The 14577-nt window shown below is 44.2% G+C and overlaps 2 protein-coding genes across 2 annotated transcripts in view; both read right to left on the bottom strand.

Moving 5' to 3' along the window:
• The window catches only part of LOC115127152 (gamma-aminobutyric acid receptor subunit beta-2-like), a 144417-nt gene extending 139272 nt beyond the window's left edge, over window positions 1-5145 (bottom strand). The window contains exons 1-3 of the mRNA XM_065018364.1: window positions 5015-5145; window positions 4765-4865; window positions 4073-4140 (exon numbers count right to left, since the gene is read on the bottom strand). Of these exons, the coding sequence (XP_064874436.1) occupies window positions 4073-4140; window positions 4765-4865; window positions 5015-5091 (246 nt within the window). The 5' untranslated portion in view covers window positions 5092-5145. The remainder of the gene's footprint in view (window positions 1-4072; window positions 4141-4764; window positions 4866-5014) is intronic.
• Window positions 5146-8000: 2855 nt separating this feature from the next.
• LOC115118063 (gamma-aminobutyric acid receptor subunit alpha-4-like) overlaps window positions 8001-14577 on the bottom strand; it is a 62912-nt gene continuing 56335 nt past the window's right edge. Inside the window, exon 10 of the mRNA XM_065018365.1 lies at window positions 8001-9059. Within this exon, the coding sequence (XP_064874437.1) occupies window positions 9050-9059 (10 nt within the window). The 3' untranslated portion in view covers window positions 8001-9049. The remainder of the gene's footprint in view (window positions 9060-14577) is intronic.

Here is a 14577-nt window from a genome sequence, read left to right as displayed (position 1 = left end):
GCGCTGTTTTCAGAACCATGGACAGCGTCCCTAGAAACCAAGGTTCTAAAACTATCAAACAGCGCTTGGGTAGTTTTGCTTTACATGGCAGTCCATACAAATAGAACTTCACGACCAGAGAGCGCCTAAAAAGGCCACTTTGACAACCTCGTGTCCATGACCACATCACAGCCATGATAAAAAAATATATCATAACACATGGCCTCTCATGTGCAGTATTATTGCATAATTATATGGTTCCTTCTTTTTCAAAAACAGACTTTTGCTCCAGTGATTTCTTGTGGGCTACCCTGGGATGTCAAGGAACACATGATGACCAGGAAGGAGCTGAAATTCAAACCAGTACCACTCATCTGAAATGGCAACTTATTCCTTCTCTATGGTGCCTTTCTTTTAGCCATGACCTTAACCAAAGCCCTGAAGAAGTGCATTTCATATATAGAGTGCCATTTTGGATGCAACCAGGGTTGCCGTCAATCCATTTTAATTCCAGTCAACTCAGGATGAACACTGAAATTCCCTAAATAAAGCATTCTGTATAACCCTAACCCTTTGACTTAGCAACATTTGGAATGGGCATTTGGTTTGCTTTATGAATCGACTGGGACTGAAATGGAAATGACTGCAACTCTGGACACAACTTCAGTCTTCAAGACTGGAGATCTGAGAAGGAGAATGACAGAGGAGCAACCAACAACCTGTCTGTTTGAAGCTGGCTCTGAAACTCCAGTACCACCAACAACCTGTCTGTTTGAAGCTGGCTCTGAAACTCCAGTACCACCAACAACCTGTCTGTTTGAAGCTGGCTCTGAAACTCCAGTACCACCAACACCCTGTCTGTTTGAAGCTGGCTCTGAAACTCCAGTATCACCAACCTGTCTGTTGTTAGAGGAGACAGAGAGGAACTCCTGTACCACCAACCTGTCTGTTGTTAGAGGAGACAGAGAGGAACTCCTGTACCACCAACCTGTCTGTTGTTAGAGGAGACAGAGAGGAACTCCTGTACCACCAACCTGTCTGTTGTTAGAGGAGACAGAGAGGAACTCCTGTACCACCAACCTATATGTTGTTAGAGGAGACAGAGAGGAACTCCAGTATCACCAACCTGTCTGTTGTTAGAGGAGACAGAGAGGAACTACAGTACCACCAACCTGTCTGTTGTTAGAGACAGAGAGGAACTCCTGTACCACCAACCTGTCTGTTGTTAGAGGAGACAGAGAGGAACTCCTGTACCACCAACCTGTCTGTTGTTAGAAGGAAGGTTGTTACATAACCATGCGAGGAGGATTCACATTCAGAAGGTAATAATGACTTTGTGTGGGATGATGGAGAGAGGGGAGGATGAGGAAGAGGGGAAAGAGAGATAGAGAGAGACAGAGGGAGAGAGAGAGAGAGAGAGAGAGAGAGAGAGAGAGAGAGAGAGAAGGGAGAATGAAGGAGATTGGAGAGAGGGAGAGAGGGAGAGAGGGAGCGAGGGGGAGAGCGAGAGAGGGAGGGAGGGAGAGAGATCATATTTTTGGCAGTTTTCATTTCGTCTAAATGCGTCGGCCGTGCAGCCGTTTTGTAGGAGAGGAAGAGAGGAGAGAAATTGAGGAAGAGAGGAGAGGAATAGAGGATGAGAGTAGAGGATGAGAGATGAAGAATGGAGGATGAGAGTACAGGATGAGAGGAGAAGAATAGAGGATGAGAGGAGAGGAAGAGAGGAGAGGAGAGGAATAGAGGATGAGAGTAGAGGATAAGAGGAGAAGAATAGAGGATGAGAGGAGAGGATGAGAGGATGAGAGGAGAAGAAGAGAGGATGAGAGGAGAGGAATAGAGGATGAGAGGAGAGGAATAGAGGATGAGAGGAGAGGAATAGAGGATGAGAGGAGTGGAATAGAGGATGAGAGGAGAGGAATAGAGGATGAGAGGAGAGGAGAGGAATAGAGGATGAGAGGACAGGAATAGAGGATGAGAGGAGAGGAGAGGAATAGAGGATGAGAGGAGAGGAATAGAGGATGAGAGGAGAGGAGAGGAATAGAGGATGAGAGGAGAGGAATAGAGGATGAGAGGAGTGGAATAGAGGATGAGAGGAGAGGAATAGAGGATGAGAGGAGAGGAGAGGAATAGAAGATGAGAGGAGAGGAATAGAGGATGAGAGGAGTGGAATAGAGGATGAGAGGAGAGGAATAGAGGATGAGAGGAGAGCCATGCTTATGCTCCTGCCCTGCAAGCCAATTCTTTCTCCTCCGTGAAATGAAATGAGAATGTTCTTATAGCTACAGGGAGTTGGCATGACGTCAGTCCTCTCTCTCTCTCTCTCTCTCTCTCTACTAATCTGTTCTGTTCGCTCTTTCATGCACTGTTTTGTTACACACTGAGTGGCTGGCTGTATGAAGCCGTGTTTTGTTTATTACAGATGAACGTCTGTAGATGTGGATTCTGAGTTTTAAAGTAACATCACCCTTTAGAGAGATAAAGGTGGCTTACGTGGAAATCCAGGTCAGAGACAGAGAGGACGCAGCCAGGCATTTAAAAACCAGAGGAGGGAGGGAGGGAGGGAGGTGTGAAGGGGAGGGAGGGAGGGAGGGAGGGAAGGGAGGGAGGGAGGGAGGGAGGGAGGGAGGGAGGGAGGGAGGGAGGGAGGGAGGGAGTTGTGAAGTAGGGAGGAGGGAGGGAGAAAGGGAGGAGGAGATGATCACTGGTTGACATCCCAGAGGAACCCCACAGCCCTTTCATCCTTTCAGCCTAGCTGCATCCTCTTTAACCAAAACTAACTTCCACATCCCTTCCTCACAGGAAGTACTATGGTAATTCAGCTGATGATGCTTTTATCCAGGCAGACCTATAGCATTATAGCAAGCTCAGTGATTCAGTACACATGGCCCACACAGGAATAACACTTCACAGCAACACACAACTCACTGTGTTTCCAGCATCAAGCCCCAACCAACCAAGCCATCTAACCAACTAACACAATGTACTGTCTTGCCACACAAGTCTTATCTGGGCTAAATGTACACTCAGGTAAATTCAATTACATATTTGCAATAAAATCCACTGGGAAAAACCATGCCAAATGCAACAACGGATCAAATATGAATTCAGTTGGGCAAGGAGAACAGAACTCTCCCCTACAAGCCTCCTCCAGAGCAAACCATTGATACAATGTTACGTAAGATGCCTATTTCTTATCCAGAGCAAGAGAGAGAGAGAGAGAGATCCTCCTCATACCATCTCTATGCACCTAGTGGTTTTCTACAGCACGGAGACAGATGACACCCCTATTCTCTATATTGTACACTATTTTTTTATTCCCTATAATGTACACTACTTTTGACTAGGACCCATGGGACTCTCTGGTCAAAAGTAGTTCACTACATATGGAGTAGGGTGTCATTAGGGACATACCCATAACATTGTGTAGTGGAGCTCGATTAAATACCCTCGTGATTACCATCGTATGTCCAGACATGTTCTATTTCACGCATATCTACGTCATCGCTCATGATCTGACAGGGGGAGGGGGGATCATTTACGTAGCTGATGATGCGCTCCCCCGTCGCGCTTCAAAGTGAAGTGAAGCTGGAACTAGATACCGCGGTGCAATCACGTTGAAGAAAATGTTTTTGTACTATGAGAGAAAATGGGAATTCTCTCGGTTTTTCCCTTAAATCTTCTTCATTTTTGGCGTTATAGCGCGCCGCTGTCATGTCAAACAAAATGATAGCAGTCAATGGCTTGATACAAGAAACCGAAACAGAAGACGCCACAGCCTCGGCGTTGATTGTGCACGCAAGGATGTCCGTAGAAGTGCGCCAGTGAGCGTGTGTTTTGAATTCAAATGGGAACCAATAGACACCAATCATCCATGTCCGGAAAAACATCTAAATGCAGAGCTGAGAATCGATTCCTGTATAGAATCAAACTAACATCAGACGTCGTTAACATAATTCCCCATAATGCAGAACGTGACATGCATTAAGTTCCCTATCAAACATGGATTGACAATGCGTTATAGGTTTCTCTATACGAATCTACTCAACCAGGCATACTGAGAAACATATAAGGAGGATGATAATGATGCACGTACCATATTGACTTCAGACACCATGTCTATGCTTGCTATGTCTATATTCATCCCCACAGCTACCGGCGCACCTGTGAAGCGAAGAAAAGCAGGTTATTAAAGGAGAACGGAATTCTTTCTTTCCCTTTTAGAAATAAGAATGTGGTGACCGTTATTCTACCAGTAGGTTGCTGTCAATGATATGTCACCAAGTTCTCTCATCATCAGTTTAAATAATGCATGTTTTATGCAGTCTTAATGATCATCGTTGTCAATTAAAATGACTATAATCATCGGCATCATCATTTGGAACTCCCTTGATGATTTTCCATTCAAACAGAATGGTAGGCAACCAGAAGTTCAATAGGCTAGCCGCTGCGAATAGAATCGATCGTCAAGTTAAAGACCCTTCTTCTCCATACAGAATAGGCTAGCATATCTTATTTCATCATTTGAAGGTGGTACATTGGAAAAGGTTTTTAGTGACGTGAAAAATACGTGTTATATTTGGATGGAAGGCTATTACACTGTATTAACACTGTAATTGGAGAGGTAGCCTAGTCTATGGATGGAAGATTTATCACGATGAGAACAATTGTACCAGAGTTTTTTTGCAGCAGCAATTCATTAAACATGTATTGCACTGCACGTCATAAATGGCAGCAAACATGACATTCATCATCTCGATTTGCTTTTCCTTTTGTCTTTCTTCTTACCTCCGAAATCTGGCCTCAACCGAATGTCGTAGCCTTTCATCAGTCTGTCGACCGTGTCTTTAACCAGCGGCATGTTACTGGGATCCCTCAGATCTTTGACGCTGAGGGCGAAGACAGAACATAAGGTGGTCGGCAAGCAAATACCTACTTAAAAACAAGATACAGCGGGACGGCGCTTTAAATAGCCTAGGATACATGCCATGCAATGGAGATTTGAAGAATGGGCGTAAAAACACAATCACCAATTTACCTTTGCGCACAGCAGATAAAAGTACAAAAGAAGGAAAAGGTCAACATTCCAAAGCGGTGTTTCCTGAGCTTCCCCATCGTCACAGGTTCGATGTGCTTTCGGGATGCGAGTGAGGAGGACGCGCATCCAACTTACTCCGAAAAGCTCCGAGAACCCAATGAGAGGCGCATGCGTACATCCTACCAAAATATCAAACACCGGCGAGTAATGATGGTGGTGGATGAGCGGTTTCCATCGCAGAGAAACAAATTAAAGGGACAAGTGGATGAGCGTAATTTAGAGAAAAATATCTTCTACCTTTCCGTCCAGACCACTAGAACCGAACAGCCAAAATACAATTAGTATCATTCCAGCGTTATCCTTATATTGGTTTATGTTGGTAGTTCAGTGAACTTTGCATTGAACAGGGAAAACCAATGAATACAATCAATAGGATATAGTGTATTAATAATAACATAGGATATACAGTGGGGCAAAAAAGTAGTTAGTCAGCCACCAATTGTGCAAGTTCTCCCACTTAGAAAGATGAGAGAGGCCTGTAATTTTCATCGTAGGTACACTTCAACTATGACAGACAAAATGAGAAAAAAATCTGAATCTGCAATAGGTAAGCAGCTTGGTTTGAAGATATCAACTGTGGGAGCAATTATTAGAAAATGGAAGACATATAAGACCACTGATAATCTCCCTCGATCTGGGGCTCCACACAAGATCTCACCCCGTGGGGTCAAAATGATCACAAGAACGGTGAGCAAAAATCCCAGAACCACACGGGGGGACCTAGTGAATGACCTGCAGCTGGGACCAAAGTAACAAAGCATAACACACTTACGCCGCCAGGGACTCCAATCCTGCAGTGCCTGATGTGTCCCCCTGCTTAAGCCAGTACATGTCCAGGCCCGTCTGAAGTTTGCTAGAGAGCATTTGGATGATCCAGAAGAAGATTGGGAGAATTTCATATGGTCAGATGAAACCAAAATATAACTTTTTGGTAAAAACTCAACTTGTCGTGTTTGGAGGACAAAGAATGCTGAGTTGCATCCAAAGAACACCATACCTACTGTGAAGCATGGGGGTGGAAACATCATGCTTTGGGGCTGTTTTTCTGCAAAGGGACCAGGACGACTGATCCGTGTAAAGGAAAGAAGGAATGGAGCCATGTATTGTGAGATTTTGAGTGAAAATCTCCTTCCATCAGCAAGGGCGTTAAATATGAAACGTGGCTGGGTCTTTCAGCATGACAATGATCTCAAACACACTGCCCGGGCAACGAAGGAATGGCTTCGTAAGAAGCATTTCAAGGTCCTGGAGTGGCCTAGCCAGTCTCCAGATCTCAACCCCATAGAAAATCTTTGGAGGGAGTTGAAAGTCCGTGTTGCCCAGCAACAGCCCCAAAACATCACTGCTCTAGAGGAGACCTGTATGGAAGAATGGGCCAAAATACCAGCAACAGTGTGTGAAAACCTTGTGAAGACTTACAGAAAACGTTTGACCTCTGTCATTGCCAACAAAGGGTATATAACAAAGTATTGAGATAAACTTTTGTTAATGACAAAATACTTATTTTCCACCATAATTTGCAAATAAATTCATTAAAAATCCTACAATGTGATTTTCTGGATTTTTTTCCTTCTCATTTTGTCTGTCATAGTTGAAGTGTACCTATGATGAAAATTACAGGCCTCTCTCATCTTTTTAAGTGGGAGAACTTGCACAATTGGTGGCTGACTAAATACTTTTTTGCCCCACTGTACTGTATTAATAATAACATAGGATATAGTGTATTAATAATAACATAGGATATAGTGTATTAATAATAACATAGGATATAGTGTATTAATAATAACATAGGATATAGTGTATTAATAATAACATAGGATATAGTGTATTAATAATAACATAGGATATAGTGTATTAATAATAACATAGGATATAGTTTTTAACAAAAGTTTATTGTGTCAAATGTTTGGACAATATGTATAATTTCTCATAGAACGTTGGTAGCAAGACATTCAATCATTCAATCTACAGAGACACAGCACATCAAGTCAGACTAGATGATATCATTCAGACTAGATGATATCATTCAGACTAGATGATATCATTCAGACTAGATGATAACATTCAGACTAGATGATATCATTCAGACTAGATGATATCATTCAGACTAGATGATATCATTCAGACAAAATGATAACATTCATTCAATCTGCAGACACACAGCACATCAAGTCAGACTAGATGGTAACACTCAGCCAGCATGATAACATTCATTCAATCTGCAGACACACAGCACATCAAGTCAGACTAGATGGTAACATTCTGTAACACTCTGACCATTATTTGAGTTGTTTGTTTCTATGCTTTGTTTGGTCAGGGTGTGACATGAGTGGGCATTCTATGTTGCATGTCTAGTTAGTCTGTTTCTATGTGTTTTGGCCTGATATGGTTCTCAATCAGTGGCAGGTGTTTGTCATTGTCTCTGATTGGGAACCATATTTAGGTAGCCTGTTTTGTATTGTGGTTTGTGGGTTATTGTCTATGTTATGTTGCATGTTAGCACTCAGTTTCTATAGAGGTCACGGTCGTCTGGTTGGTTGGTTGGTTTGTTTAGTGTACTTCCTGTTTTTTCGTCCATTGATTAAAGTATGCATTCACACCACGCTGCGCTTTGGTCTCCTCAATACGACGATCGTGAACATATTCATTCAATCTGCAGACACACAGCACATCAAGTCAGAGAAGATGATAACATCCACACAAGATGATAACATTCATAAAACATACAGTATATTCATCTAAAAACACTACAATCATAACAACCATGTGATAAATGTTGTCCATCTTGCACATCATGTGATAAGAAAGAAGGAAAAAACAGCGCCATTGAAACCCCTTCCAATCAAAACTTTAAAAAAAATAAAAAAATTAAAGTACCTTGCACAACTTTTTAAAAAGTTGAGGAGAGGGGGTGAGGAGAGGGGGTGAGGAGAGGAGAGGAGGATGAGGAGAGGAGAGGGGTGAGGAGAGGAGAGGAGAGGGGGATGAGATGAGGAGAGGGGGATGAGGAGAGGAGAAAGGGATGAGGAGAGGAGAGGAGGATGAGAGGGGATGAGGAGAGGAGAGGGGGATGAGGAGAGGAGAGGAGGATGAGGAGAGGAGAGGGGGTGAGGAGAGGAGAGGAGAGGGGGATGAGATGAGGAGAGGAGGATGAGAAGAGGAGAGGAGAAAGGCACGAGGAGAGGGGGATGAGGAGAGGAGAGGAGGATGAGAAGAGGAGAGGGGGATGAGGAGAGGAGAAAGGGATGAGGAGAGGAGAGGAGAGGAGGATGAGAGGGGATGAGGAGAGGAGAGGGGGATGAGGAGAGGAGGGTGGGGAGAGGGGGATGAGGAGAGGAGAGGGGGGATGAGGAGAGGAGAAAGGGATGAGGAGAGGAGAGGAGAGGAGGGTGAGAGGGGATGAGGAGAGGAGAGGGGGATGAGGAGAGGAGGGTGGGGAGAGGGGGATGAGGAGAGGAGGGTGGGGAGAGGGGGATGAGGAGAGGAGAGGGGGATGAGGAGAGGAGAGGGGGATGAGAGGATCTCTTGGATCAGTGTTGTAGTGGGGCCTGTGACTCTGTAGAGCACAGCAGGTTTCTGACCAGCATTGGTTCAATGTTGCATCACCAGTTACAGACATCATAGAATATATCATCCACTTTTTTTTTATTTGTGTGTTTCTCCGTTTGTTTGTTTGTGTGTGTGTGGGGGGGGGGTACTTATGGTACACCCCCCCCACGTACTTACGATGCTGGAGAATCATAAGTTACAAATGCATCCATTTTTAAAGCAAAGCTCTGTCAACGACAAGGACACCTCATGTGAACAGAATAGACATGTGGTCGGAAAATATACATTTTTTCATATTCATTTCCTGTGTGGACTGAAAGTAGTGTGTACGTTGAGTACTTGTTGGTTGAGCGAAGGACAGAGATGAATGAACAAGGTCTCTGCAGAACATTCCCCGTAGATGACACATCAGTTGGTGCAAGAGGGTCAATCATCTCTGCATGGACAGAAAACACACAGAAACACACAGAAACACACAGCATGAGGAGTGAGGCAAGTCACACACAGAGAGACAGAAACACACAGAAACACACAGAAACACACAACATGAGGAGTGAGGCAAATCATGGCAAATCACACACACAGAGACAGAAACACACAGAGAGAAAGTCAAAGAGGTTGTATGTCTTTCACTGACAATATATCTTGTATATAGGTTGTATATCTTTCACTGTAAATTACAGTAACGTTCTCTCGAAGTATACTTCAAGTCAGAGACGCTATGCCCCCTGTCCTCTGAATATACAATTGAAAGCTCCAAAGTCAGAGAGAATAAGAGTTAAAGATATCCGTTCCAGTAGCTATAGCAGGGTCCACCATCTTGTCTCTGTCCTTGTAGTGCAGAACGTTCTCAACAGAACAAGTATCAACATTCTGTGACAGGAACATGATGGGCAGATTTACACTCCACACTCTTATGTAACGACTGCTCCCTGTGTGTGTGTGTGTGTGTGTGTGTGTGTGTGTGTGTGTGTGTGTGTGTGTGTGTGTGTGCATGTGTGTTTCTCGCTCTATTCTCTCTGTACAATCTCTCTCCCTCATGTCTCTTCATCATCTCTCCCCTTTTCTCTCTCTTCTCTTTCTCTCCATCTCTATGTAGTCTATATGTTTCTCTGTAGTCTCTCTGTAGTCTGTCTGTAGTCTCTCTGTGGTCTGTCTGTAGTCTCTCTGTGGTCTGTCTGTAGTCTCTGTAGTGTTTCTGTGGTCTCTCTGTAGTATCTCTGTAGTCTCTGTAGTGTCTCTGTAGTCTCTGTAGTCTCTCTGTAGTCTCTCTGTAGTCTCTCTCCCTCTTGTCTCTGTATCATCTATATGTACTGTAAGTACAGTACCAGTCAAAAGTTTGGACACACCTACTCATTCAAGGGTTTTTCTTTATTTTTACTATTTTAGAATATATGCAGAATAATAGTGAAGACATCAAAACTATGAAATAACACACACAATCATGTAGTAACCAAACATGTGTTAAACAAATCAAAATATATTTTAGATTCTTAAAAGTAGCCACTCTTTGCCTTGATGACAGCTTTGCACACGCTTGTCATTCTCTCAACCAGCTTCACCTGAAATGCTTTTCCAACCATCTCGATGGGGTTCCCACATATGCTGAGCACTTGTTGGCTGCTTTTCCTTCACTCTCGGGGCGGAAGGTAGCCTAGTGGTTTGAGCGTTGGACTAGTAACCAAAAGGTTGCAAGATGAAATCCCCGAGCTGACAAGATCAAATCTGTCGTTCTGCCCCTGAAGAAGGCAGTTAACCTACTGTTCCTAGGTTGTCATTGAAAATAAGAATTTGTTCTTAACTGACTTGCCTAGTTAAATAGAAGGTTAAAATACATGTTTTTTTTAAACACTGCAGTCCAACTCATCCCAAACCGTCTAAATTGGCTTGAGGTCGGGGGATTGTGGAGGCCAGGTCATCTGATGCAGCACTCCTTCTTGGTCAAATAGCCCTTACACACAGCCTGGAGGTGTGTTGGGTCATTGTCCTGCTGAAAAACAAATGATAGTTGGACAAAACCTAAACCAGATGGGATGGTGTATCGCTGCAGAATGCTGTGGTAGCCATGCAGTTTAAGTGTGCCTTCCATCTTAAATCAGTGACACCAGCAAAGCACCCCAACACCATCACGCCTCCTCCTCCATGCTTCACGGTGGGAACTATACTGTACATGCGGAGATCATCCGTTCACCTACTCTGTGTCTCACAAAGACACGGCGGTTGGAAGCAAAAATCTCACATTTGGACTCATTAGACCAAAGGACAGATTTCCACCAGTCTAATGTCCATTGCTCGTGTATTTTGGCCCAAGCAAGTCTCTTCTTCTTATTGGTGTCCTTTAGTAGTGGTTTCTTTGCACCAATTCAACCATGAAGGCCTGATTCACATAGTCTCCTCTGAACAGTTGATGTTGAGATGTGTCTGTTACTTGAACTCTGAAGCATTTATTTGGGCTGTAATTTCTGAGGCTGGTAACTAATTAATTTATCCTCTGCAGCAGAGGTAACTCTGGGGCTTCCTTTCCTGTGGCGGCAGTCATGAGAGCCAGTTTCATCATAGTGCTTGATGGTTTTTGCGACTGCAATTTTCCGTATTGACTGACTTTCATGTCTTAAAGTAATGATGGACTGTCAATTCTCTTTGCTTATTTGAGCTGTTCTTGCCATAATGTGGACTTGGTATTTTACCAAATAGAGCCATCTTCTGCATTCTACCTTGTTACAACACAACAGATTGGCTCAAACTCATTAAGAAGGAAAGAAATTCCACAAATTAACTTTTAACAAGGCACACCTGTTAGTTGAAATGCATTCCAGGTGACTACCTCATGAAGCTGGTTCAGAGAATGCCAATAACGTGCAAATCTGTCATCAAGGCAAAGGGTGGCTACTTTGAAGAATCTCAAATATAAAATATACTTTTTTGGTACTACATGATTCCATATGTGTTATTTCATGTTTTTTATGTCTTCATTATTATTCTACAATGTAGAAAATAGTCAAAATAAAGAAAAACCCTGGAATGAGTAGGTGTGTCCAAACTTTGGACTGATACTGTGTGCGTGCATGTGCGTGTGTGTGTCTCCCTCTCTCAGTCAGACACGGAGCTTTGTGTTCTCTAACTGGCTCAGTTATAAGAGGAGTAAAGTGAATAGTTGTTTTTTATGTGTCTAATGTTACAACGTAACAAGCAGGGATTTCTCTGACTCTCATATCCACTCCCCGTGGAGAAGGAGCATTATTACTCAAATTACTGTCTGCACCCTATTCCCTGTGTAGTGCACTACTTCTGACAAAAGCTCTGGTCAAAAGTAGTGCACTACATAGGGAATATGGTGCCATTGGGATGCAAGCACTGGCTGGGTTTTTGCCAACCCCCAGGTAAACCTTATGTAAAACGAGAGGTGACTGTTTGATGCACATTTTCTCTTTTAAATTTAATTGAGCTCCTTCTCTATGCCTTGTGCTGTACTGTTAGAAGTCTCTCTCTCTCTCTCTCTCTCTCTCTCTCTCTCTCTCTCTCTCTCTCTCTCTCTCTCTCTCTCTCTCTCTCTCTCTCTCTCTCCCTCTCTCCCTCTCTCCCTCTCTCCCTCTCTCCCTCTCTCCCTCCCTCCAACAGAACCATCTAACATCCTCCAGCTAGCGACCCGCTTCCCCTTTTGTGTCTACAACTCATGGGGCTGTTCCAGTGTCAGATATTATTCATGTCTTTACTGTCTGGATAAAAGTCTTTGACAAAAACAGTGTTGAATAAAACAGTGGGTATTAATTGTTTTGCTGCTGCAGCTCATCATCAGAAGGCAGAGTTACATACAGTGGGTCTGTGTTGTGGATACAGATTCAGAACGGTCAAATATGTAGTTGTGTTCCAAATGCTGCCCTACAGTAGTGCACTACCCTATGGGCCCTGGTCAACAGTAGTACACTACCCTATGGGCCCTGGTCAACAGTAGAACACTACCCTATGGGCCCTGGTCAACAGTAGTGCACTACCCTATGGGCCCTGGTCAACAGTAGTGCACTACCCTATGGGCCCTGGTCAACAGTAGTGCACTACCCTGTGGGCCCTGGTCAAATATGTAGTTGTGTTCCAAATGCTGCCCTACAGTAGTGTACTACCCTATGGGCCCTGGTCAACAGTAGTGCACTACCCTATGGGCCCTGGTCAACAGTAGTACACTACCCTATGGGCCCTGGTCAACAGTAGTACACTACCCTATGGGCCCTGGTCAACAGTAGTACACTACCCTATGGGCCCTGGTCAACAGTAGTACACTACCCTATGGGCCCTGGTCAACAGTAGTACACTACCCTATGGGCCCTGGTCAACAGTAGTACACTACCCTATGGGCCCTGGTCAACAGTAGTACACTACCCTATGGGCCCTGGTCAACAGTAGTACACTACCAACAGTAGTACTACCCTATGGGCCCTGGTCAACAGTAGTGGGCCCTGGTCACTACCCTATGGGCCCTGGTCAACAGTAGTACACTACCCTATGGGCCCTGGTCAACAGTAGTACACTACCCTATGGGCCCTGGTCAACAGTAGTGCACTACCCTATGGGCCCTGGTCAACAGTAGTACCCTATGGGCCCTGGTCACCCACTACCCTATGGGCCCTGGTCAACAGTAGTACACTACCCTATGGGCCCTGGTCAACAGTAGTACACTACCCTGTGGGCCCTGGTCAACAGTAGTACACTACCCTATGGGCCCTGGTCAACAGTAGTACACTACCCTATGGGCCCTGGTCAACAGTAGTGCACTACCCTATGGGCCCTGGTCAACAGTAGTACACTACCATATGGGCCCTGGTCAACAGTAGTGCACTACCCTACGGGCCCTGGTCAACAGTAGTGCACTACCCTATGGGCCCTGGTCAACAGTAGTGCACTACCCTATGGGCCCTGGTCAACAGTAGTGCACTACCCTATGGGCCCTGGTCAACAGTAGAACACTACCCTATGGGCCCTGGTCAACAGTAGTACACTACCCTATGGGCCCTGGTCAACAGTAGAACACCACCCTATGGGCCCTGGTCTACAGTAGTGCACTACCCTATGGGCCCTGGTCAACAGTAGTACACTACCCTATGGGCCCTGGTCAACAGTAGAACACTACCCTATGGGCCCTGGTCAACAGTAGTGCACTACCCTATGGGACCTGTTCAACAGTAGTACACTATATAGGGAATGGGGTGCCATTTGGGAGACTTCTGTGATCAGTAAGTCATACATTATCTGTTTATCATTGCAACGACACACCAGTATTTTAATGTTATAGACCAGGAGTATTAAATTCTGAGGTCCGGAGCCTTCTGGTTCACTGTTCTACCTGATAATTCATTTCACACACCCATGGTGTCCCAGGTCTAAATCAGTCCCTGATTATAGATGAACAATGAAAACAACACAGTAGAACTGGCTTTGAGGTCCAGAGTTGAGTTTGAGAATTATAGAATATACAAAATACAAAATTAAATCATTAAAAAAGTACAAATATAAAATTGAATCAATTATTTCCAAATCAGTCTGCACGTTTCCTTTTCTTTACCTCGCTATCTTCGGCCCCATGATGTTCCATGATGTCATAACAGAACAGAATAGAGACCTTAATAACCCATACCATGATGTTCCATGATGTCATATTCTGCTACCTGACAACTTTACGGTTTTTACTTTTTAATTACCGTTTATATATATATATTTTTTTTTCCCTCAACTTTTTCACTCCGGACGCTTTATCTGGACACGATTCGTCAGGACCTCCAACAGCCGAAGCTAAGTAGTAACATTAACATGATGCCTTCTAATTGCAGTCGCTGTACTCGCCTTACGGCGAGGATAGCTGTGCTACAAGCCCAGCTTCAGACGCAATCGTTAGGCAAGGGTAATTTCAGTGTAGGAAAGGATGAAACAGCGTCTGTGCCACCAGTAAGTACAGATAGTAGTAT

This window comes from Oncorhynchus nerka, linkage group LG5, assembly GCF_034236695.1.
Source record: "Oncorhynchus nerka isolate Pitt River linkage group LG5, Oner_Uvic_2.0, whole genome shotgun sequence".
Taxonomy (NCBI): Eukaryota; Metazoa; Chordata; class Actinopteri; order Salmoniformes; family Salmonidae; genus Oncorhynchus; species Oncorhynchus nerka.
This window is presented reverse-complemented; position numbering and strand designations above follow the sequence as displayed.